The 27,127-nt window shown below is 43.2% G+C and overlaps 1 protein-coding gene across 1 annotated transcript in view; it reads left to right on the top strand.

The window, feature by feature from the left end:
- MAMDC2 (MAM domain containing 2) overlaps window positions 1–27,127 on the top strand; it is a 98,525-nt gene that overhangs the window by 59,191 nt on the left and 12,207 nt on the right. The window contains exons 9-10 of the mRNA XM_077816408.1: window positions 1,687–1,952; window positions 25,933–26,026. Coding sequence (XP_077672534.1) covers window positions 1,687–1,952; window positions 25,933–26,026 — 360 coding nt within the window. The remainder of the gene's footprint in view (window positions 1–1,686; window positions 1,953–25,932; window positions 26,027–27,127) is intronic.

Here is a 27,127-nt window from a genome sequence, read left to right as displayed (position 1 = left end):
AAAGGAGCACACAGGAAAAGAAAACAAGCTATCAGGGTTAGCCTAGCTGTGTGCAAAGAAAATGGACTTGGGGTGGGGGTATGTACAGGAGGCGAGGAAGACACCCCTTTATCCTGCATCTAGGAAGTAACCAGGCAGTATGATTACATTCATAAAAATGGGATTTTGATGAGACTTGGTGGAAAATGATGACGCAAAGGACATTTGGGGTAAGAAATTTATTTAGACAGAAAGTAGTCTCTTAAAGTAAGCTTAGTCTATAGGGATCGTGTTATGATTCGTTTTATATGTAACCCTTCTGTTTCCATTATTCTCACGCATTATCTCTTAAACCTTGATCGTTGATAATCAACTGATGATCCTTTTCACTATAAATATATCTCAGTGTTGTGGTATTATACAAGAACTGATCCTGAGTTGACTCGAACAAGCTGGTATGTACCCTCTCCTCTTGGGGAGAGCAAACCTGATGTTCCTTGGAGTGTACAGGGTGCTGACCCCTGCAGGGGAACACTTTGAAGGGGCTTGGGGGCTGGGGTGCATGTACTGTTAATCTGCAAGGCAAAGTAAGAGATTCCATAACCCAGAGGATAACTAACAGACTGAGGTATCAGGGAGCTGGCACCTAATTAAGCACAAACAAGTGTCCCTCTTGCTTGAGGCAGGGTGGTGGTAAGTCGTGGGCACCCTGAGAACCATCCCAAGCTCCCAGTCATATAGAAGGAGCATGTACACTGCACCATCCCTGTGAAGGTCCTAAAATGGACTGCAATTGTGCCTGGCCTTTGCATTTCAAGAGGGGAGGATTCTTATGCACTTCTATCACTACACTCTCACAAGTGCCAGGAAAACCCTTGCCCTTTCTCTATGGAAATATAGGGCCAGATCCTCAGATGATATAAATCAATGCAGCTACATTCAAGTCAATAGTCAACACCAATTTATGCCCATTGAGGATCTGTCCCATAATGTTTTTCAAAGCATGCAATGAACTACTTGTAGGAATTTGTAATAGTCAGGAGTTTTGCGTAACTTTTTTAATAAGGAGAGGTGTTAGGCACATGAATATAAACTCTATTCAAGCATCCTGCTGATTAAAAAAGCAAGAATTGCATGCCAGTGGTGCTCTTACCTCTCCAAAGCAGAGCCTCAGGATATTTGGTTGTTTTGGGAATATCCTTTACATTGTGGTTTCTGACACTGCTCATAGAAACCCTTTTGTGTAGCATTCACCACCATTCAACCATATGTGCCAGAGAGGCTTGCATCCTCTGTATGAACTATCCAGTGAAAATCTGACCGTGAATAAAGTGCTGAGTGCCCTAGCATTACCTCTTCTGATAGGGGAGTGGTAGTCTTGAAATTGAGTCAGGCTGCCAATGGAGTCAGCAGGATGCTATAAAATTGAGGTTTTTTTGTTTTGTATTAAAGGTAATTCTGCAAAGTGTTGATCTCCAGTGAAAACTGGAATCTGGCCATGTGCAGTCTTAAATTTGTAACGGCAGGGAGTTTATTTAGGATTTTGATTTGACCACTACAAACAGGGTTTTTATATAATTTGTTAACCTGCTAGGGGAAACTCTCATTAGCACCAAAATCTGCTGAAATGACTAAAGCTTCTTTTACCTGTGAATAGGCTTTGTGAATTGTTTATTAGAAAGACTCAGTAATTGCACTGTTTCGCAGGTTATTACTTGCTGGCGAACACACAGTTTACCTCACAGCCTGGGTACATTGGACGTCTGTATGGCCCCTCGCTGCCAGGAAACTTGCAGTATTGTCTGCGGTTTTATTATGCCGTATATGGATTTTTCAAAATGAGCGACACCCTGGCTGTTTATATCTTTGAGGAGAATCACGTGGTTCAAGAGAAAATCTGGTCTGTCTTGGAATCCCCAAAGGGAGTCTGGACTCAAGCTGAAATCACCTTCAAAAAGCCTATGCCTTGCAAGGTAACAACCAGCATTGCTTGTGTTTTGTTTTTCTCAAAGGTGTAGACAGAGATTTTTCATTCACTTCCCTTCTAGGGGGAATGTTAATCATCTTTGGCCCAACACTGCAAGGTGCTGAGAGTCTTCAGCTTCCAGTGAAGTCAATGATGGAGTGGAGGGCAATCAGCTTGCAGCGATGGTCAGAATCTTAGGGCACTTGTTAGCAGGTTTATTCTACTATTAGTTTGTTTATTGAGGTTGTGCCTCCAGGCCATCAGTCAAAAATCAGTGCTGCATTATGTTAGGCACGTTATATATGGATAATGAAGAACGAATCCCTACCCCAAGAAGTTTGCAATCTGAGTAATCCTGGTGCTCATGTTATTCCGGAGGACCTTAGTCTGTGAGTTACAGCTATAGCTGTGTGCAACTTGGTGGATTTGATTCTCATGGGCTCCATATACGTATAATTTTAGTTTTGCTTCACAGGGGGTTTGCAGGTGCCATTCTCATTTTCAAGTTTTAACAAACCCAAAACCTCAAAAGCAAAAATTTCTGCTCAAACTGCTGAATTTGTCTTGGTAGTTTTGACTAAAACTAAGTCTCAACCTGAACCCAGAAGTCAGTCCAAGTTCACAGACATGGGTGAAGGTTTTGTGGAATCTGGTCAGAGTTTGTACCAAAAATAGGTGAATTAACAAAGTTTTACTCAGAACCATCCACACCAACCCTCAAGCAGTCATCACACTTCTACTACCTTTCTCTTTTCCCCCCAAAGTTAATTTGACTTAGATAATCCCCAGGTATCAAAATCAGTCTAGAAGTCATTGTATCAGTTATCACAGTTCCTCTTTTGGGGTTCATCTATATGACAGCAGGAGGGTGTGATTTCCAGCACTAGAAGGCATACACACACTAGCTTTGCTCAAGCTAGCATGTTAACTAGCAATGTGGCCATGGTCACAGCTTGGGATAGCCACCTGAGTGCGTACACAGGGGATCAGGTGGGATTCTATTCGGGTGACTAGCTCAGGTCAATGCCTATGGCACCACAACTGTCCTGCTATATTTAGAGAGCTAGCTCAAACAGAGCTAGAATGATGTGTCTGCCCAAGCTCTGAATCACATCTCCCAGATAGAGTGTAGACATACCCTTGGAGCACCATTGCAAATGGTGCAAAAGATTTTGGGGGACCAGTTGCGAGTGGCTGAATGTTGGATCACATAAAAAGATGGATGACACTCTACTTACGATTTTGGAGAGTTTGTTTAATTTTACTATCAATGTTAATGCCTTTCTGATGCTTCTACAAGTGACCAGTAGTAGAAGGGAATTGAACTTCAGGAACAATATGATAATGCAGAAGGAAACTGAGACAGGCAGTCATAGATCCTGTCCTACATGAATACTTTTACAGAGCTCCTTAAAACTTCTTAAGAGGTTGTGGTACAGACTTGAAAATTTTGACAAGATGAGATGCTGCTGTTTGAACCCTAAGATGGTCCTGTCTTCACAAGTCTGCCACATGGTATTGCCATTCTTTTGAGCAAACAGTCAATTTTAATTCAATGAGAGAGAGGGAGAGGGAGAAAGAGGTGTGGGTGGAGGGCCATTGGTATGTGTGGTACACACAATGACTGTATGCCCAATTTCAAATGTGGGTTCCAATCCCAGACAGACATCTGCTTCATGCACCTACGAAATATCTATTTGAGTGACCAAATGCAGGATTTCGTGGGCTAACTTTGCTGATATTTGGAGGCCTCACATTTCCTTGACTCCAGCTAATCTAATTTTAGGTCTGGGAACTTTACAGAAACCACAGTGGTGATATAGGTTTAGGACACCACTCCCCATGCAGTAGATGAGAACAGTACCCTGCTGATTGGCATCAGTAGATCTATCAGTGTGCTAACATGTCCATTCTCCTGACAAGTAGCAGATAGAATTGTTTGTGATTAGCTCTGCCCCTTTGAGTGATACTGGGGGTAGCTTTGTGTAACTGCATAAGAGAGCCCTCACAGCACAAGTGCCTAGTACTATGAGGATGTGTTTTGCTACTACTATATTCAAGGTACGTACTAGGCTGCAAAACGTGTCTGTGAGGAGACATGGGTTATAGTTCTGTCAATATGTTGATGACACTCAGCTTTGTCTTTGATTTATCTGACCAGGCTAATTTGATAGAATGGTATGTATGTAACTGGGGCCTGGATTAAGGCTAACTGGCTGAGGCTTCAAGCAGACAAGACTAAGGTGACATTAGATGATGGGAAGAAACTGTAAGATTTGGTGAGTTATATTAATGTTCTTAATTGAGGGAGCAAGCTGCCATTTGTTATGCAGGTTTGCAGTGCAAGAGTCTTGTGGCAGGTGAGGCCAGCATGGTTTTTTCAATCTGCACTAGATGATTAGGGGTATGCCCATGTCTTTCAGATGTAGATCTTGTTACAATCATTTCTGTCTTTGCTCCCCTGAGAGTTGAGTACTGCAATGCACTGTCCATGTTACCAGATCCAGAGTAGAATCTCTTCCTTCCTGGAGAGATCACAAGCTCTACAAAAGCATAAAGGAATCTTCTGCACTGAAATCTGCCTATGGTGAAACTTTCTACAGCAGTGTTTAGCTATGATACTAAATAAAAATAAAAACTTTTGGGTCCAGTAAATCTTTACCCGAGTAGTTCCTTCCTCTGCAAACAGTCCCATTAACCACTCACATGGGATTACTTTGACTACTTGTGTGAGTAAAAGAGTACAGATTTGATTTAGTACCATCGCTTCAAATGAGAGCTAAAAATGACTACCTTGCATGTGTGAAACCTCAACATAAAATGGACAGATTTTAAAGCTCAGCCATTTCTGAGTTATGCATAAGCTAACTAGCATCTTAAAACATTCCTACACTGGGAGAATGTGGGGGATGTGTGTGGTTTTTTTTTTCCTCCTACCTTCATATAGTTAAAAATTGCTAAAGGTATTTATTTTGTTCAAACTTTCTAGGAAAAATTTCTCCTTGGGCGGAGACCAAGCACACCCCAAAAGAAGAATTTAGAAAACAAACAAAAAACCTTATGAACATGTGAAAAGGGGGTTTTGCACTGAAAATCTCTACCTTAGCTACAGAGTAGCAGGCTCTGTCAGGTAGCTGCTATAGTTGCAAGGTCACAATAAATAGTAATGAGATTCTTGTATGCAATTTCAGATTAATATGGAAAACAATGCAAAAATTCTATTAGATATATAGCAAATGTGTGATGGGAAAATGGTGCTGATAAAAATCTTCCTAGGACAATGGAAGAAATATATACTCCCAGTTTGATTTCTTTTAATATCTGATTTATCTGGAAAATCTTTAGAAACTCATTTGATTTTTTTTAAATAGTTTGAAAAGTTTAGTAATTAATGTATTTAAAAACCTTTTAAAATTTAATTAGCAAATAACTAAACAAAATACAGTTTGTGTGTATAATTTCCAGGATGGCTGTAGGCAGGGGCAGACTGGTTGAGAACTGGACCTGGAGAAAGAGGAGATCAAGGGAGTATTCCTATCTTCCCTTAGGCCTCCTGAAACCTGCAGGGGGTGGGAGAAACCCAATGTGCAATTGAAGGCTGAGGCTCCTTGGCCTCCTGGCAAGTCTTAGGAGTCTCACTCAGTCACTCCCCGGAGAGGTTTTTAGGTGCAAAAGTGTTTCTTTTCCCCTTGATATACTTACACAGGGACACACATCTCTGCAAGGGAAAAGACTAGAGGCTTGCTTTTTTTTTTTTTTTTTTTAAATTAAACCTTGGGTCTCCAGCAGTTCTTTGATGTTCTATATTCAGCTCAGTAGAGCAGATGTTCTATAGTGGTATTACATGTCCAGAAGTTAATGACTTCTGAAACTAGACCTGTAATCAGCTAAATTTTTATATTGTGCAGTAGGTCTCAGTAATGTTAGTCCTGTAAATTTAAGGTTTATTTTACTCACACACACAGACTTTTTGAGCTGTGGAGAATACCTACTTTGAGGGTGTCATAATTTAGGAACTCTTTATCCAATTTTACTTAAAATTGTGAAAAAACCCTACCTCAGCGTAGACTCAGCCTACTCATTTTAAGGCTGATACGACTTTTTTTGTTGTTTGGAAGGCAAAATTGGGCTTATAGTGGAAACCGTGTTGCAATCTTGATGATGCAGTAGCTGCCATTGCTACATAAGTAATGACCAACAACAGAATGTCTTAATTCTGTAATTAATCCACTGCTTTACAGCTCTCTCTATGGCCATATATAGTTTACATAAAATAGTTTTACAAATTGTTGATTAGACAAATAACATACTGAAGACCAAAAAGAAAAGGAGTACTTGTGGCACCTTAGAGACTAACCAATTTATTTGAGCATGAGCTTTCGTGAGCTACAGCTCACTTCATCGGATGCTGTAGCTCACAAAAGCTCATGCTCAAATAAATTGGTTAGCCTCTAAGGTGCCACAAGTACTCCTTTTCTTTTTGCGAATACAGACTAACACGGCTGTTACTCTGAAACCTGTCATATTGAAGACCATATCTCTAATTCCTTCAGAGGCGCACGTGTGTGTATATATAAATATTACACACACACAAACTACATTAAAAGAACGTTAATAAGGTTGTAAAGTCAAATACTCAAAAGTTAGAAAATGTCAGAATTAAGGTTGCCTGTGCTAGCTTAATTTGGCCTCTTTATGCATATGTATTAGAGTCTTTAATTACACAATCACATACTATTTCTTTTGACAGGGCCCCTGTCTGACTCAGGACACATGATGGATGGTGCTCATTTACTGAGCAGCTATTCACTGAACAACAAAGCACAAAATACTGGATTGCCTCAGGCCTCATTTACTGGAAACTATTCAAAGCCTGCTATAAAGACAGAATTATTATTTTCCTCATGGGCTTTTCTATGGTGCTTATCATTATAGCATCTGAGTGCTTCACAAACATTAATGACTTTATTTTCATAACACCCTTGTGAGATGAGGGGATATTATCCCCATTTCATAGATGGTAAACTAAGGCACTGAGAGATTAAGGTCAAATCATAGAATCATAGAGTATCAGGGTTGGAAGGACCTCAGGAGGTCATCTAGTCCAACCCCCTGCTCAAAGCAGGACCAATCCCCAATTAAATCATCCCAGCCAGGGCTTTGTCAAGCCTGACCTTAAAAACTTGTAAGGAAGGAGATTCTACCACCTCCCTAGGTAACGCATTCCAGTGTTTCACCACCCTCCTAGTGAAAAAGTTTTTCCTAATATCCAACCTAAACCTCCCCCACTGCAACTTGAGACCATTACTCCTTGTCCTGTCCTCTTCTACCACTGAGAATAGTCTAGAACCATCCTCTCTGGAACCACCTCTCAGGTAGTTGAAAGCAGCTATCAAATCCCCCCTCATTCTTCTCTTCTGCAGACTAAACAATCCCAGTTCCCTCAGCCTCTCCTCATAAGTCATGTGTTCCAGACCCCTAATCATTTTTGTTGCCCTTCGCTGGACTCTCTCCAGTTTATCCACATCCTTCTTGTAGTGTGGGGCCCAAAACTGGACACAGTACTCCAGATGAGGCCTCACCAATGTCTAATAGAGGGGGACGATCACGTCCCTCGATCTGCTCGCTATGCCCCTACTTATACATCCCAAAATGCCATTGGCCTTCTTGGCAACAAGGGCACACTGCTGACTCATATCCAGCTTCTCGTCCACTGTCACCTCTAAGTCCTTTTCCGCAGAACTGCTGCCTAGCCATTCAGTCCCTAGTCTGTAGCTGTGCATTGGGTTCTTCCGTCCTAAGTGCAGGTCACTGCACTTATCCTTATTGAACCTCATCAGATTTCTTTTGGCCCAATCCTCCAATTTGTCTAGGTCCCTCTGTATCCTATCCCTGCCCTCCAGCGTATCTATCTCCCAGTTTAGTATCATATGCAAATTTGTTGAGAGTGCAATCCACACCATCCTCCAAATCATTGATGAAGATATTGAACAAAACCGGCCCCAGGACCGACCCCTGGGGCACTCCACTTGACACTGGCTGCCAACTAGACATGGAGCCATTGATCACTACCCGTCGAGCCCGACAATCTAGCCAACTTTCTAGTGCATTCATCCAGCCCATACGTCTTTAACTTGCTGGCAAGAATACTGTGGGAGACCGTGTCAAAAGCTTTGCTAAAGTCAAGAAACAATACATCCACTGCTTTCCCTTCATCCACAGAACCAGTAATCTCATCATAGAAGGCAATTAGTCAGGCATGACCTTCCCTTGATGAATCCATGCTGACTGTTCCTGATCACTTTCCTCTCATGCAAGTGCTTCAGGATTGATTCTTTGAGGACCTGCTCCATGATTTTTCCGGGGACTGAAAATGTATCCATTAAATATGGGTGCCCAATGTGAGACATCTAGGACCTGATTTTTCAGAGTACTTAACATTACACAGCACTTTATGTATTCAAAGCACAGCTCCCCTTGCTTCAGTTGCTGCTGTGAGTGCTCAGCACTTCTACAAGTTAGGCATCCAGAAAATGACACACACAATTAATGACCATTTGTGATAAGTCTGGTTTAAGTGATTCCTCAACATCACACAGGAACTCTCTGGTAGAGGCAGGAATAGAATCCAGTTCTCCATGGCAGCATTCAACTGCCTTACCCAGGAAACCTCCTTTTCTCTTTCTACAGTCCCCTGCTTCATTCACCACACACCTTCTAGTTTCTGCAACAAACCAAGCAGGGGCTCCCCAAACAACATTTTCCTTTACTACACAATCCTGATTCATCCCCACAGAAACTCAATTCTATGCATTGAATGATGCAGGGGTGCTCATGTGTGTCATCACATAATTAAAGAGTGTACCATAATGCAGACACACAAGGCGGCTAAATTAATGTGGTATAGGCAACCTTAATTCTGGGATTTCCTAACTTTTGAGTGGTAGGCTTTGAAATCTTTTACTGCTCTTTTTATATAATTTGTGTGTGTAATTTTCTAGTTTTTAAAAAAAGCAAACTGAAGAAAAACTCCATTATGTGGCATCATATGGACACATGGGTCATCAGCAGGGATGGAACTTTTAGACCCACCACGCAGACCTCTGCCATTTGAACTAACAGATTAACTGATAACAGTAGGTTGTTGTCCTCTGTGTGGACCAGCTCTAGAGGGGGATTAGATGCACACTTTGCCAGTAGATTCAGATATTTGCTGACAGCAGAGAAATGGTGAGACATAGGAATCTTGGGTTCCAATCCAGGGTGCTCTGTGGGGTATAGACTTTTTATTTTTTGGCTCTCCCCCCCCCGGCCCCATATGCGATCCCTTCAGTCTCATCCCCTCTAGCCTGTCCACATCTCAGTCTGGTCTCTTTCTCATCCATGGGTCCTCGTCCCAGCCTCTGCTCCTCTGGCTTTTCATTCTAGTTCCAGTCTCCTTTCACAGCAAGTCCCACCCTCACCCCTCCAGACTCCCCTTCCCAATCTTTCCTTCTCTCCCGGAACTAGTCTCTTTGCCCAGCCAGTCCCCAAAACCTGGCAGGGAAAATTTCAGCCCAAATGGTTAGTTTGGCAAATTATAAGCAACTGAAAACAGGGTCTTTGCCCATCTCCCATAAGACATCTTAATAGGCACTGCGACTAGCTCTGCATATTTTGTTTATAAAGTATCATAGTTGATGCATGCATATGTTTGAGACAGAACAAGTCTAAACTGAAAAGTAAGAACTTTTAAATGTGCATGGTAATTTGCTTGATCAAACTTTTGGTTGACAGATGTTACTTGGTAGGTTGGCTAAGTAAGTGTCTGTGGAAATAGCAAACAGCCTCTGGTGATGTAATGTCTTGGATGCCACTTAATGGCAAATAAAGCCAGCGACTCAGATCTTTATGCTGTTCCTTTCTTTGGCCAGAGAATCTTTTGAAAATTGTAAGACTCCTATTGTCAGAAAGTGATAGTTCCAGAGCTTCTGATTGCATATTTCCTTCATCTTTCTCCTCAGTCTAAGGATGGATGTATGGTACAAACATTACTCCCAAAATCTTTTCGGGTACGTTTTGAGATTTTTCTGATGAATTTTGGGGACAAAGTGGCATTTGTCTGTTGAAGCTAGCACTTGTGTCTCAGACTAATAAAAGGCTCTCTACTTTTGAGGATCCTGGTTTGTATAGGTTCTTTTTGAATAAGTAAATTGGAGTCTGGGAGCAGTTTACTGGCTTGAATTCTGAGCGCAGGAAACTTGCAGCTGTCCAGAAGGAATTAATGTAGCATTTGTAAGTACCATGTCAAAATGTTAGATGGATATGAATCACCCAAGCAAGTTATAAATTCTAATATACATACTGCAAATAGAACACAAAAGTTACATTGAATAATGTTAGCAGATGAACTTAACCTCAGAAAAGGCAGGAAATTCAAAGTTATCCTTTCTTACAGCATGAGCTAAGGACAGAGTAAGTGCATATGATTCTGTACATAAGTATTGCAGAATTTGAAAATGGTACTTTATGAACAAGCTTGAGGATGAGGAGGTCAGAGGGAAGATCCTGGCATTTATGGGCATGGATCAGACCCATGATCTATTAAGGTTTTGTTTATGGTAGCATGAAAAATGACAGCTTTTTAGATTGTTTGAAACACATTTCAGTTTAATATTGAGAACAGATTTGGAGTCAATTTCACAAGAGTGAAGGGGTGGATTCAGACTATGAGGTGGGGGGGAATCCACTTAACAAGTGAGTTCCAAACATACACACATTCAAGCTGTGTAGTGCATGTGTGTGCGTGGTGACAACTCACCAGCACAGCACCTCCTACTGGTCATCTCAGGAATTAACTCTCCAGTGTATGGAGCGCCTCCTCCTGGCCGGAGTCACACCTGCCACTGGCCCTCATGTCCCTCCACCTTGGGATGCTGTCCCCAGGCAGTGCCCCCACACTCTGGGTCTCCCCTCCCAGGGGAACCCCCAACCTTCTATCCTTACCTTGCCTCCGTGGCTACTGCCAGTCATCATCTAGCCCCTGCTCACTGGGGCAGACTGCGGTATGTAAACCACTCATCACTGGCAAGGGGGGGTTTGGACCTGCTGCCTTTCCCTGCAGCCCCATACCTCTCTTCAGGCCTTGCACAAGGCCTGCAGCCTGGGGAGTTGCTAGGTTGGAGTACCCCAGCTCCTCTTGCCTTTCTCCAGCACCCAGGGTTGTAAGTTCAATCCACCTCATGCTTTCTCCTTCAAGGTGTTTCATAGATATTAAGGTCAGAAGGGACCATTATGATCATCTAGTCTGACTTCCTGCACAATGCAGGCCACAATCTCATCCACCGACTCCTGCAATAAACCTCTCACCTATGCCTGAGCTACTGAAGTCCTCAAATCACGGTTTAAAGACTTCAAGGTGCAGAGAATCCTCCAGCAAGTGACCCGTGCCCCATGCTACAGAGGAAGGCGAAAAACCCCCAGGGCCTCTTCTGATCTGCCCTGGAGGAAAATTCCTTCCCGACCCCAAATATGGTGATCAGCTAAACCCTGAGCATGTGGGCAAGATTCACCAGCCAGATACCCAGGAAAGAATTCTGTCGTAACTCAGATCCCAGCCCATCGAACATCCCATCACAGGCCATTGGGCCTATTTACCATGAATAGTTAAAGATCAATTAACTGCCAAAATCATGTTATCCCATCATACTATCTCCTCCATAAACTTATTGAGTTTAATCTTGAAGCCAGTTAGGTCTTTTGGCCCCACTGCTTCCCTTGGAAGGCTATTCTATTCACTCCTCTGATGGTTAGAAACCTTCGTCCAATTTCAAGTCTAAACTTCCCGACGGACAGTTTATATCCATTTGTTCTTGTGTCCACATTGGTACTGAGCTTACATAATTCCTCTCCGGTATTTATCCCTCTGATATATTTATAGAGGGAAGTCATATCTCCCCTCAACCTTCTTTTGGTTAGGCTAAACAAGCCAAGATCCTTGAGTCTCTTTTCATAAAAGACAGGTTTTCCATTCCTCGGATCATCCTAGTAGCCCTTCTCTGTACCTGTTCCAGTTTGAATTCATCCTTCTTACACATGGGAGATCAGAACTGCACACAGTATTCTAGATGAGGTCTCACCAGTGCCTTGTATAACCGTGCGAACACCTCCTTATCTCTACTGGAAGTACCTCGCCTGATGCATCCCAAGACCGCATTAGCTTTTTTCACGGCCATATCACACAGACGGCTCATAGTCATCCTTTGGTCAACCAATACTCCAAGGTCCTTCTCCTCCTTCGTTACTTCTAATCGATGTGTCCCCAGCTCATAACTAAAATTCTTGTTGTTAATCCTTAAATGCATGACCTTGCACTTCTCACTATTAAATTTCATCCTATTACTATTACTCCAGTTTACAAGGTCATCCAGATCCTCCTGTATGATATCCCTGTCCTCCTCTAAATTGGCAATACCTCCCAGCTTTGTATCATCCACAAACTTTATTAGTATACTCCCACTTTTTGTGCCGAGGTCAGTAATAAAAAGATTGGTCCCAAAACCGATCCCTGAGGAACTCCACTGGTAACCTCCCTCCAGTCTGACAGTTCACCTTTCAGTATGATCCGCTGTAGTCTCCCTTTTAACCAATTCCTTATCCACCTTTCAATTTTCATATTGATCCCCATCTTTTCCAATTTAATTAACAATTCCCCATGTGGCACCGTATCAAATGCCTTACTGAAATCTAGGTAAATTAGATCCACTGCATTTCCTTTTGTCCAGTCACAGCCCTTCTCAGATTCTGCTTTATTAAATCAACAAACACGCAAAAAACAAAATTCTCAAGTCCATCCATTTACCTCCTTATCAGGTCAGTTCCAGGTCTTTCCTGCTGGTAGTCTCACTCCCCAAGTTCCAGGTTTCTCTATTGCAGTGATTCTCAAACTATTGTACTGGTGACCCCTTTAACATAGCAAGCCCCCCCCATAAATAGATAAACAAGTGTTTTTAATTTATCATTATAGATGCTGGAGGCAAAGTGGGGTTTGGGGTGGAGGCTGACAGCTTGTAACCCCCACATGTAATAACCTTGTGACCCTCTGAGGAGTCCGGACCCCCAGTTTGAGAACCCCTGCTGTACTGGAGCCTAGTCACTTCCAGCAGCCTCTGTACTTCGTTCTGTTCTCCCAGAGAACTTTCTATGCCCCTTTTTGCTACCCCTTTACAGGTGAATCAGCAGATCCCTGCTCAGGTATGCCCCCTTGGTAACTATGGTTGGTTGGCCCCAGACCTCTAGCCCTTAAGGGGCAAGCCCCACTGTTACACTGAGAAATCCCTGTCTCCCACTCTCATGAGCTTCAGCCTTGAAGTTGACAGGACATAGATTCATTCTTAGTTCCTTAGAAACACAATCACCAGGGGAGATCATTAACATGGAAAAAGAGAGGGAGATGCTCTCTTACACATCTTGGACCACAGATGTCTTTGAAGACTGGAACTGAGATTTTAAACCTGACCCAGTACGCTGTGGGGAGCCAGTGTAGAACACACAGTATTCAGGCTGAAGCTCACTTGGTGAGTGGTGTTGCTGAGGGGCTGGGCTGTTGCATTCTGGGTTAACAAAAATTTGTCAAGGTCTTTGTATTCCTGGAGAGTTGGAGAGTTGAAATAATCCAATCTTTGAAGTCATGAAAGCCTGGGCAACCACAGACAATTCGCCATTTATAAAGGGAAGTTCCCTAGGCAATATCAAGTGAAAGAGGGCATAAAGCCTTATGACTCCTTAATATGCAACTTCTATGTTCAGTTAAAGCATTTTTTGTCAAGTTTCAAAGGGACTCCCATGCAGTTTTTGAATTGGAAGGGTGATGGCTGTGTCATGAGAACTTGTGGGTGTGCAACTTAAAGCGACAGGGAAACTAACCTTGCCCCAAAAACAAAGAAATGACCCTAAAACGTCAGCCGCTGAAAATCCCATTCTGAGTCTTCATGGTTAAAATCTCAAATAACGTAAGATTTCTCAAAATATGGTGATCAGTATTGGATACCCATTTGTCTGTGACATTTGATATACACTTTTAAAAATAACATCCTAGAAAAACTGTTAAAGAAAATAATTTAAAAACTTAGGAAATATAAATCCTCCTACACTCATCACAGCAGCTAGATGAGGAGTGAATACTATATCTCCATTATGCCTACCTAGTTGTTCTGCACTATTTAACTGACATTTATTTACTTGCTTGGTTCTCTGCACTGAATATTGTTTTCCAAGAGGTGTGTATGTCTAACAGAGCTTGTGAGATTATCAGGTCAATGATGTGGCCAAAGATATGACAGTACTCTTCTGTCCAAGGGCAAAACCTCCCGCTGTGCTGTCCCTCCCCAACGCCCCAAAATTTAAGAACCAAACAGCGTCATTGAGGGAACAAACTCATAATATTAGGATATGGGAAATTTAGCAGGGCTCTGTGAGACTGCTAAACATATCACGAGCCTATTTACTTTTCTGTACAGACAGCATTCTCTGCTAGATAAAATAATCCATTGATATAGATGTGGCAGAGTCTGTGCCTTTAACTTGTTCTGTGAGCTTCTCATTTCCCTTCTTCAGTCTATTTCTCCTTAGACAAATGTGCATTTCAGAAATTTGTCCAAATGTTACGAGCAGATGTTACCAGGCTTTTCGAATTCAATATGCACCAGATTTTCAGATCAATTTCTTTTGCTCTTTACAATCCACAGCATTTGCATAGGCAGTTTATTTGAGTAATCTGTAACATGAGAAAGTTACACTGGTTTAATTTAGCGTGATTTTAAAGCCAACTTGGTTAGACGGATGTGTGGACATTCTTATTTTGGTTTGAGTGACTTATTTCAGTTAAGTGTATATCAATTTCTATCAATTTAGCTAACCAAAATAAACCTGGTTAAACTGAAATAAGAATGTCCATACAGCTGTTTGCACCAGTTTGATTAAAAACTGATTAAAGTTAAACTGGTACAACTTTCCCAATGTAGACAAGCCTTGAGTCGATCAGCCTGATTCTCCCCTTTGCTATACCAGTTTTATGCTAGTGACATTGTTATCTTAACGTAGTTACACTTGCGTAAAACCAGTGTAACCGAGTGAAGAATCAGGCCCAATGTTTTGTTTTGTGAAATGTTATGAACTGGCCAATTATACTTTAGTACATTTTTATTTGTATTGGAATGCAATATTTGTGGATTTGGCAAGATCATCAATATCTTTGTGCTATATAAAGTTTTATAACTATTCCTACTAATGTAAGGCCGATCCCAACTCCACTCATAGTCAATTGCAGGCTTTCCATTGACTTTGGTGGAACTGGGCTTAAGGGGCCTAAGCATGCAAGATGTTGAGTGTGTGCTGTGAGGGGCTGAACTGCCTCATCTAGACTTCAGTGGGAATTAAGGGCATTCTGGACCATCCAGAATGTGCTCAGTACTTCATCAGAATGAAATAGTTCATACCTTCTTTGCTAATTTGTTAACATTTTTTCAGCACTTGAAGGTTCTGTTTTAAAAATTGAGACTAAATGCTAAATTTAATTCTTCACACTTAATTTAAAGTTTTAAAACTAAACTGTGTTTTTCCTGCTCATAGAGGTTTACAATTTTTTTTTAAATCCCGGATAATTTTTAAGTCATTGGTTCAGATTTCTTCGATGGATATGAGTTTACCAGCCATTCACACGCCATTATTTTCCCAGAGTACATTGCGCAGCAGTAGGTTTTCTAAAGTCTAAGCAGTGGTCAGTGACAAAGTCATCAGCTCGGGGCACGGCCACTGATACTAGGGAAGCTTATTGCTGGGTAGTGAGAGGGAGTGCTCAGTACCAGCATAATTGAAAACAGTACCTGAAAGTTATTTTCAAATTCACAAAAGTGTACAGTCATGTTTATAGTATAATTGTACTTTACTGCCTTAATCTCTGTTTTTGTTAGGCTCAGACCAAATAGTCAGCAATACTGTAGGTTAAACTGCATGACGGTCTCAGGCAACATAACCTACTGCTGGGGCACAGTTTACCTTCTGTGACAGAGTTCCTCCTCTGACTTGGTGGGTCCTGCGCTTATTGGCGGTTTGCTTGCCTCAGAGATTCATGGCAGCCCTCAGTTTGGCCACTTTTGCTAGTGGCTCAAACCTGCCATTCATTCAGCTAACCTCCTCACTGGCCAGCATGGGAAAAAGGAAGGAGAACAATCCCCGCAGTCTCTGTTGATCCACCATGTGGGTCGGGGAACAGCCCAGAGACTTTCCCCTCTGATGGAACCCACAGTCCAGGTCAATTCCTCCTATGTCTGATCAGGAGTTGGGAGGAACCCAGACCCGCCCTCTACTCCAGGTTTCAGCCCAGGGCCCTGTGGACTGCAGCTGTCTAGAGTGCCTCCTGGAACAGCCGTGCAACAGCAACAACTCCCTGGGCTACTTCCCCCTGGCCTCCTTCCAACACCTTCTTTATCCTCACCACAGGATCTTCCTCCTGCTGTCTAATAATGCTTGTACTCCTCAGTCCTCCAGCAGTACGCCATCTCAGTCTCCACTCTTAGTGCCTCTTGCTCCTAGCTTCTCACACCCACACACCACAAACTGAAGTGAGCTACTTTTTAAACTCAGGTGCCCTGATTAGCCAGACTGCCCTAACTGATTCTAGCAGCTTCTTAATTGTCTCCAGGTGTCCTAATTAGCCTGCCTGCCTGAATTTGTTCCAGCAAATTCCTTCTTGTTCTGGAACTGCCCCTGTTACCTTACCCGGGGAAATGGACCTGCTTAATCTGGCTTCTGCTTCAAAAAAACACTCTCCTGTAGCTATCTGGCCTGACCCTGTCACACTTCCCATCATCAGATTGGGCCAGTGCCTCAGTTTTCTGTCTGATTGGGTAGTCTAGGTCTCTACCTGAACCAAAGCTCTCATTTCTGGGGTAAACAGTGCAAAAGGAAAAACCCAGCTTCCTACGCTACGTCAGGGTCTGGCTGGGTCTTCTTCCTTTTTCTCAGAGCTTTGCCCTTTTCATGCAGGGCTCCCAATTGGTCCTTTGCCTAGCTTCTATTAGTCTTAGGGCTTTTTTTACAGGCTTCTATGTCAGGTGCTTTCTCCTTGGCAAGATCAGAATTACTGCCTGTTTCCTCCTTGGCAGAGACTTACAGCAGGTCCTCCCATTTCCCCTCCCCCTCCAGGAGCAGGTAGACTACATATATACAGATTTCAACCTCAATCCTCCTGGTCCAGGTACAGAAAAAGAGAATGGGGAATCATTCAACCCAACTCAATATAACCTGCGAGCCAAAACCCAACTTTGTATCCTGGAAGAGATGAGTTTTGAATCATCATTGCAAATTACTTGCATGCTTGCGTTTCTATTTAGTATGAATGTTGCCTTCTTCTGTACCAATTACTGATACGTGGCTGATAAATTACAAGACTCGATCACTGATTTTTGTTGATGCTGTAGACCAAGGAGATTAAGTAAGCACTGGAACATAAATCAAACATGTTTTGAGAAACTGATGTAAAGATTTGTAAACAGATGCGTGAATAATGTCCTGGGCATCTCCCTTTACTCACTGCAAAAAGCAGAGGTAAAGGAGGAAAGCACTTTTTAACTTCAATAATATTGGCAACAACTGACTGCATCCACTAATATTTCCTAATTTAACCTCCAGGATATCACACAAACCCAAGAGGTATTTTAATAATTCTAGACTGAAACAATAAATGTATTGTTCATCATCTGTCATGTTAAATAAAGAAAACATGAGCTGAACACTCAGATGATCCTCTGCCCTCTCATCCCCTCCTCTATGGCATGCATTAATTCACTTATGGAAGACTTACCCTGGGAAAAGAAATTGTCAAAATTAATATAAACGTAAATATTGCAAGGCTCAAATTAGATCACAATCAGTCATCATCTAGGTCAGTGGTCTCCAACCTTTTTATGCCCAAGATCACTTTTTGAATCTAAGGGCAACCCAAGATCTACCCTGCCCCTTCCCCAAAGCCCTGCCTCGCTCACTCCATCCCCCACCCCTCTCCGTCGCTTGCTCTCCCCCCACCCTCACTCATTTTCACCAGGCTGGGGCAGGGAGTTGGCGTTCCAGAGGGGGTGCAGGCTCTGGGCTGGGGCTGAGGGGTTTGCAGTGTGGGAGGGGGCTCTGGGCTGAGCCTGGGACAGGGAATTGGGGTGCAGGAGGGGGTGAGGGGTGCAAACTCTAGGAGGGAGTTTGGGTGCAGGAGGGGGCTCTGGGCTGGGACAGAGTGTTGGGATACGGGGGGGGGGTAAGGGGTGCTGGCTCTGGGAAGGGGCTCCAAGCTGGGGCAGAGTGTTGGGGTGCAGGAGGGGGTACAGGGTGCTGGCTCTGGGAGAGGGCTCAGGGATGGGGGTTGGGGTTCTGGAGGGGGTTTGGGGTGCTGGCTCTGGGAGGGGGTGTCAGGGCTGGGGCTTGGGGAGGGTTCAGGGTGCAGAAAGGGGTATGGGGTGCTGGCTTTGGGAGGGGGCTCAGGGATGAGGGTTGGGGTGCGGCCTCCCGCCGAGCAGCACTTACCTCTGGCAGCTTCTGGTCAGCAATGGGTGCAGCGAGGCTAAGGCAGGATCCCTGCCTACCCCAGCCCCTCACCGCTCCCAGAAGGGGCCAATGTGCCTCTCTGCAAGCACCGCCCCTGCAGCTCTCCTGGCCAATGGAAGCAGAGGGAGCCACACTGCACCTTAGTGGCAGCCACACTGCACCGCTAGAGATCGCGATTGACTGGGAGATCCTCTAGGATCGACTAGTCTATCACGATGGACCTATTGGTGACCACTAATCTAGGTGCAGTGTGAAGGACCAATTCAGAGGCCAAACCTGAAATGAAAATAAGCAAAAGACTGAAAGACATACTGATACCATCCAAACTTACAGGTGAGCAGCAAGCATACTTAAATGGGCCAAAATTATAATTAAAGATGTTAGGGACAAATAAGGGGTCAAATAAATATACATTTTGATCTGGTAAAGAAAAATGTCTTCTACTCCATTCCTCACAATGGCACCAGGAATGTTACTAAAGTAAAGTTTCAGAAACACTGAATTGGTCAAGAGAACACTAGACAACTTCACAGTGCATTATGTTACTTCTGTGCTGGAAAATCCATTTTTCCTGAGCATAAGCCAACAAAGTAGCCATGGAAACATTAGCCACGTGGCAGTAGCATGTCACTTACTACCTCAAAAAACAAGGGTAGAATTTAGCAAGGTTAAAGGTACATATACAGACACTGGGACAGAATTACACATTGGATAGTCTTTGTTGCTTGGTAAAGCTAAAAGGCTGAACTAAAATTTTGGGGGAAAAGTTGAGTACTTACTCAGTTAAATCCTTGACTGGCCAATACCTATTGTAAAAGCACTACATCACTACTGCTTTCTGTGAGATCCAATGGGTAACTGTATATCGAAAAATATAATTCATGCCAGTCAGCATGGTTTCCTGGAAGGTAGGTCTTGTCAAACAAACCTATTGTCCCTTTTTGACAGCATTACAGGTTTGGTTGATAAAGGCAACTGTTTTGATACAGTATAATTAGATTTCTCCAAGGCATTAGAGTTAGTATCACGTGACATTTTTATTAAAAATTTGCATTATATGGAATTAACAGGGCACACATTAGATATTAAAATGTAGTTGTTACTGAAAGATATCAACGAGCAGGGCTGTTTCTAGTGAGTTTTCCGAGGATCAGTTCTTGGTCCAAAGCTATTTAATATTTTTATTAATGACATAGATCATGATAGAAAATCTTTGCTGGTAAAGTTTGAAGAGAACAAAAAGATTGGTGGGATAGTAAATAATGAGGAAAAGGGGTTTCTCTTATAGGGTAATTTGATTTGCTTAGTTAAATGGTCACAATCCAACAAAATGCCTCTTAATAGAATCAAATGCAAAGTGATATATCTGGGAATCAAGAATGCAGGTTATACCTGTAGGATGTGAGACTCTATCTTGGAAAACAGTGACTCAGGGAAGGACTTAGGGATCATCAAAGAAAAGCATCTTAATATGAGCTCTCAATGCAATGCTGTGGCAAAAAGGGTTAATGTGGATGTAAAAAAGGGGACTATCAAGGGAAGTGATCTTGCCTCTCTAGTTAGCATAGGTAAGACCACTGCTAGAATACTGTGTCCAGTTATTGTGTCCGCAGTTGAAGCGGGATATGGAAATACTAGTCTGTTTAAAGGAGGCCCACAAAAGTGAGCCAGATCCTGGAAAACAAGTCTGATGAAGTGAGGCTTAAGAAGCTCCCCTTATTCATCTTATCAAAGAAGAGGTTGAGTGGGGACTTGATTGCTGCGTATAGATGCTTACACACAGAAAAGAGATCTGAGCATAAGAGTGGGGTGGGAATTTCAACCTTGATGACTAAAGCATAATCAGATCTGATAGCTGGAAGTTGAAGTTTAATAAATGTAGCCTTGAAATAAGATGCAATTTTGTAGCATCTTTTGGAAGGGAATTAAACTTTGAAACAGCTTACCAGGCAAGGTAGTGGACTCACCATTGCTTGGAATCTTTAAAACAAGATTGTTTTTTTAAAAAAAGATACACCTTAATTCATTTTCTAGGAGAAACTGTATGGACTGTGTGGTGTGGAGTACGCTGGATGGTCCCTTCTGGCCTTGAGTCTGAATCTGAGTTCCTCTGTTCATCCCCCTGTTTTATGGGCCATGGGGAGAACAGGATTGCTTGCATTGCCCTCAACGTTCGCAAAACACTTGCAGCTCTGTATTAAGATGATGATTATAATCAAATCTCATGCTTCAGGCCATTAGCCTGTTGCCTGCAGGAGTCAGGAAGGAATTTCTCCCCCCAATGCATAATTGGCCAGCTGTATTCTGAGGCGGGAATAGGGGTAGGCTTTGCCTTCCTCTGAAGCAGTAGAGTGTGGCCACACCGAGAGATGGATCATAGGACAAGTGTTCTGAGGTGGTACAGAAAATCCTCTTCCTAGATGCCTGGCTGGTTTGTCTTGCTGACATGCTCAGCGTCCTACTCATCAGATTTGGGGTCAGCAAGGAATTTTCCCCAGGGTCAGACTGGCAGGGACTTGGAGGTTTCTCACCTTCCTCTGCAGCATGTGGCATGGTTCACCTGCTAGCATCATCTGGGCATTTCTCAGCTAATCAATTCCCTGCCATTGCATTGGTGACACCTTAATCACTGCTGTTCTCTAACTATGGCACACAGGTTAGTCTCCTGAAATGCTTTGGTCTAACTAAAGATTTTGGACTTAATACAGGGTATTCAGAGTAGGTGGTCTAATGGTCCTTTCTAGCCTTGGATTCTTTGAAAATATGAAATCTTTTATATGGTGTAGATCAGGGGTGGGCAAACTACGGCCCACGGGCCAGATCCAGCCTGTCAGGGCTTTGGATCCGGCCCGTGGGATTGCCCCCCGTGGTGCCGCAGGCCCTGCGCCGCTCTCAGAAGTGGCCAGCACCATGTCCCTGGGGCCGGGGGTGGCAGTGGGGGCAGAGGGCTTTGTGCATTGCCCTTGCCTCCAGGCATCGCCCCCTGCAGCTCCCATTGGCTGGGAACGGGGAACCATGGCCAATGGGAGCTTTGGGGGAGGTACCTGGAGGCATGGCAAGGGCAGCGCCCAGCGTGCACCAGGGCCTGCCCTGGCCCTGGTGCACGCTGCTGTCACCCCAGAGCCGCTTTAGGTAAGCGGCGCTGGGCCGGAGCCTGAACCCCTCCTGCATCCTGCCCCCCAACTCCCTGCCCTAAGCCCCCTGCCTGCCCCTCGCACCCCTCCTGCACCCCAGTCCCTTTCCCTGAACTCCCTCCTGCAGTCCGCACCTCTTCTGCACCCCAACCCCCTTCCCTGAGCCCCCTCATACACTCCACACCGCTCCTCCTCCCACACCCCGCACTCCCTCCCGCACCCCAACCCTCTGCCCCAGCCCTGCATACAATTTCCCCACCCAAATGTGGGCCTTGGCCCAAAAAGTTTGCCCACCCCGGTGTAGATTATTGCAATTGAACAAAAAGCTTGATCCTGCTCTGATTGAAGTCCATGGAAAAATTTAATAGGGAGCAGCTTTAGGCCCAAAGTGCTTAAACATTGTTTCACTATTAAGAGTTGTAAAATTGTGACTCATCCATTCACGTGCCACTTTCTTGAAGCTGAAGCTTGGGGGTTTTATGAAAATATCATCTCTGTAGCCAAAAGTCATCCACACTGAACTTTTTATTTTATAGAGATAGATGTTTAACATATGCCATAGTGGTTATATGTCATTGTGTCAATTATTCCAAGGCACTGAATTTTTACTGAATAGTTTGTTTCTTGAGAATTGTCTTACAACTTGTTTAATCATATGAGGATGAAAAGTTTATATCTCCATAGCAAAAGGTTTCAGAACCATGATTAGAAGGAGACTGGAACCCTGCTCTAATCCCCTATGCATTGAGCCGTTGTGAACGCTTGTGATGCCCCGCAACTACATGTTTGTAACAATTCACAAAATAAACAATCCGTAGTGCTGGGACTACGGGTGTTGAATATAAAATGCTTTTGAACAGTGAAAATTGCTCAATGCCAGGCTGTTGAATTCATGTATTCTTTAAAGGTTTAAGTGTGGTTATCTGACTGTTCATTATGCATTTGCAGGTTTTAATAAATATTACGTAGTTAAGCAACTTGGCACTACCCTGTTCAACAACTATATAGCAGGCACCACAGGTCCTGTTAAAGACAGTGAAAAGTGATTAAAAGTATATACTTTTTTTTGGTTTTTTATGATAACGAATTTTCAGCATAAGCCAAAAATTGTAAGTGAGCAGAGAACCTCAAATGTGAAGCTGAGGGATTAACAATTTGTACTGGAGTGTGAATCAACCATGAGAAACATACCTGGCTGCAGCCACTAAGTCATGCCTGATCACAATGAAATAGCTTTGAAAATTTTCCCAAAAATGATGGCAGCAAATTACTTTTGTTAGTCAGATACACAATTTTTATTATTTGCCCATCTACTGCTTTGCAGCAATACGCACAGGAAATAAGCTTTGTATTTTCTTGATTAATTCAAATGGATCTGCACCAACCTTGATCCGAGGGCAATCAGGAATCTCACATGGTTTCAGTGGTTCTTTGCGTTCTGTTTGCTGTATTGATTTCAGATTACATACTTGAATACCTTATTTTTCATGGCAGAATTCATGCCTGGCCAAAATAGGATGTCTTGGACTCCTCTTATACTTCTCGGTACCCAGATGGACACTATGGAGTATGCTTAGCGTTTTCAACCTCAGGCTGCATAGTAATATGATCTCGTTTGTAGAGAATCCCATTTTATGGAGCAGTTTCACTTCTATAAGCTCAGGACGGTATGTCTTTATTTTTGAAGCATACCTGGGCCTTTTCTGGTGGCCATCCCATAGCGTTTTTAAAAAAGTAAATGTTTAAACTATTAAAATGGTACTCATTAAAAGTTTAACCATTAGGCTCCACTGCTGCCCTGTGCACCTGGGGTCCCGGCTGCCACCCTGCGTGCCCAGGGCTCTCCTGCCACCCCGCGCCTGGGAACTCTGCTCGCTGCCAGCCCCACACCGGGGACTCTGCTGCCGGCCCTGAGCCTGGGGTCGGCAGCCAGGATCTTGGGCACGGGGCAGCAGACAGGATCTTGGGGGCGTGGCTGGCAGCTGGGACCTGGGGCCAGCAGCTGGGACCCTGGGCGGGGGTGGGAGGGAGCGTGGCAGCCAGGATCCTGCAGTGGAGTTGAAACGTTAACCAGACTACCTTACCTATAAGACTCATGCTTATCGGTTAATCTGTTAACATTTTACATCCCTAGTGCATCCATAACTTTTTTTTTTTAAATTCCCAATGGCTTTATTCTTGCCAATCATGCCAGTGCCATTTTGTACTGTCCTCAAGCAACATTCTCACTGGAACGCTCCGCATGGGTGCAAGGCGCAACTCTGTGAGAGAGGCGAGGAGGAGGTGTAGAATGGGGCTAAAGGTCTCAAAAGGAACCCTGGTTCCCCATGCCTGTTGCCCCGATCCCCCATTCTCTTATTCTGCCCCCCCCCAAGCTTTTCCCTTTTGATCCATGTTGTGCAGAGAGCAAAGACACAGCAGTACACTGTCCCTCCCAGCCTGCTTCGCCCATTTTGTCTCCCATTCCATTCTCTTCACTCCATCCCAGCTGCTGCCATCTCCTCCCCACACACTGGCAGCATTCTAGCCACGCACCTGCAGATTTGAGAGTGGAGGAGAAATCTCCCTGCCTCAGTGCTGACACCACAGCAGCCCCTGGTGGTCAGGAGAAGTTAGTGGCTCTGTGCTTGCTGCTGTGATGGGTGTGTGAGAGCGACTTTAGTTGGCGCTGGAACAAGCTGCAAAGACTAACAGAAAATCCCATGCAGCAGTTTATATTTTCAAGACTATAAATAAAAAAGTAAGAGAAGAGTTTTAGACCCTAGCAATGAGGGATAGCTTAGTGGTTTGAGCATTGGCCTGCTAAACCCTGGGTTGTGAGTTCAATCCTTGAGGGGGCCATTTAGGGATTGGGGCAAAAATTGGGGATTGGCCCTGATTTGAGCAGGGGGTTGGACTAGATGAGGTCCCTTCCAACCCTGATAGTCTAGGATGATTCGTAGTATGAAAGAGCGTGCACTAAAACATTTTCATCTGAGGAGTCCCTCTTGTGTAATACAATACAAAGGCAGTTTCTAAGTTGTTGACTGTACCAAGTACATCCATTACAGTAATGGAATGTTAATGTATTGCAGCAGCATTCAGGATATTCCCCCAGAATCCTGTTTCTCTTTAGGAGAAAATGTCGCTTTAATGTTTGAAACTTGTTACACAACTAAACAGGCACTGTGCATGGGATCTACTGATATGCAGGAATTGGGAAGGATTGTATCCATCCTCACAATGCACAGGCATGGTGTGAAGCTGCCAGTCAGTACCTCCACGGCTGCTATTATGGTCCCTGAGTTATTGTAATAAGAGCTGCAACCCCTCTTAGTTGATGGTTTGTGATCATTGGATTTATGTAATTATAGACCAACTAGTCATACCTCTTTCCCCATCTAACCCGCACCTCTGCACTAGCCTATGAGAAGTAAGTGGAGAGTCCATTCAGAGGGACATGAAGTCCCCTTCTGTGCCTGCTCTACAGCAACCTTCTGGAAACACCAGTTTCCCTGCATTGAGGCCTGCTTCTGCCCTTGCATTGCTGGCTAAATGCACCAGAGCATTGTGTACACTATCCGGAAAACTCAAAATCCTAGTGCTCTAGAGTGATATGTACAGTCACTATAATATTGTGGTTTGCATGAAACCAAACTACATGCTAGAGTTTATTAGACTGTAAAACCAGAATACAGTATGTAATTTTTCAGTTTCAGAGTTGAATGTAATCATGGGAACCTTCTGTTCTTGGCTATATTATATTTTCTCATTTTCAGAAATTGTAGAATAACACAGATCTTGCCAAACCTATAATATGCCTGTTTGCCATATTTTGATTCAACTCTAACCATTCTTGGGGTGAAAAATTTCTTTTAGTTTAATAGAAAACAATCTAAAATTGTGCTATTTTTTTTCCAGAGGAAATTTAATGAAGTGAGATCTAAGTTTAGAGATTTTCTTTCTCCTATATTGATAAAGATGTGTGCCCTAATAAAATAACTGTACGTGGAGAGAACTTATATTAATGGAATCTATTTTTTAGATAGACATCATTAGCTTTAAAAAAATTAAATGGAGAAAGGTTATTCTATTGGAACTGACATATTTGTAATGTCTAAAAACCAGTTAATTTAAACTGACATGACAAAAATTATTGGAGAAAAATTTTTAATCAATCCCTTCAACACTTAAAAAATTTAAAATTATTAATACACCAAGAAAAGTATAAAATTTCAGGACTGCTTACAACGCCAGGTTTCACTAAAAACACCTGAGACCCATGTTCTTCATAAATTGCAGGTGGTGTTTTTGAGCTGGTGCAAAAGCTTTTGGGACTGTGGGCTGGTGGCACTTGATGACATATCCGTGAGCCTGGGAAGCTGCCAAACCACTGGTAAGACAATGTGCATTTGAAATCTCTGCTAGGTTTTTGTTCTGCTACAACCACTGTCCAATCTCAGCCCTTGCTATAAAAAGCCTTCTTATGTGTCCGTTTTCCTAACAGAATTATATTAAATTCTCATTCCATAGCTAGCTGTAACACTGGTGTTCGTGGGTGTCAGTCAAGCAGTGAAAGCAGCATTGCTTCAGTGATCTACTGTGAGGGCCAAATTTTGGCACCAGAGTAAATCCTGATTAACTCCATTGTCTCCAGTGGGTGGTGTATGTGCTTAATACAGAGCTAAATTTGGTCCTAAAAGTCTGCTTTATAATAAAAATCAGAATCAACCTTTGTACTAGTACTTATGATGATTTTACTTTAGTCCTGAGCTATTTTGATTAGGATATAAGGGGCAGTTTGGAGAGGCTAGGAGTGGATATGCAATACTCCCATTTCCCACCACTGCAGGCTGAATAAAAAGGGGAAAAGTGGCTTGGAGAAGGAGCAGTAAAATTCAATCAGTATATGACTAAATACATGTTTCTTATACTGTAGTTTAAACAGAATTTTCACAGACACTACCATGCTCTTTACATACTTACCTCACATGTTGGGACTCATGGGTGATACAAGCAAAAAGGTCTACAATGTCCCAACAGGCCAGAGCGGTTGAAGAATAAAGGGAGAGTCTAGGGTAAAAGCAAGTTTAAAATATTCATGAATTAAAAAATTAAAACAGAATAGCTGAAATGCAGTTCCTCCTTTACATTCCTGCCAGGATCTGAATTCTGGGTTGTCTATTTCTTCTGCATCATGTAATGATATTCCAAACAGCTAAAGTAGTTCAGGGAATGCATGTTGTTGTGATATTATCAGCTGAAATAAAGGAAACACAGAATCCTGTACTGTGGGCTAAGCAGGCTAAATCTTCTCCATTTTGACTTCAGATGACATAGGCCCTGATCCTCTGGTAGGATCTATTAGTGCAGTCCCTTATGTATGCCCAGAGCCCATTAAGCTCATTGGGTTGTCACACTGGTAGAAGGGCCTACACTAGCAGATCCCATTGCAGGATCAGGGTCACAGCAAGCGGATGACCTATCAGGTGAACAG

Source organism: Eretmochelys imbricata, chromosome 5, assembly GCF_965152235.1.
Source record: "Eretmochelys imbricata isolate rEreImb1 chromosome 5, rEreImb1.hap1, whole genome shotgun sequence".
Taxonomy (NCBI): Eukaryota; Metazoa; Chordata; order Testudines; family Cheloniidae; genus Eretmochelys; species Eretmochelys imbricata.
The sequence above is the reverse complement of the archived record's forward strand: the minus strand, read 5'-3'. Positions and strand labels throughout refer to the sequence as shown.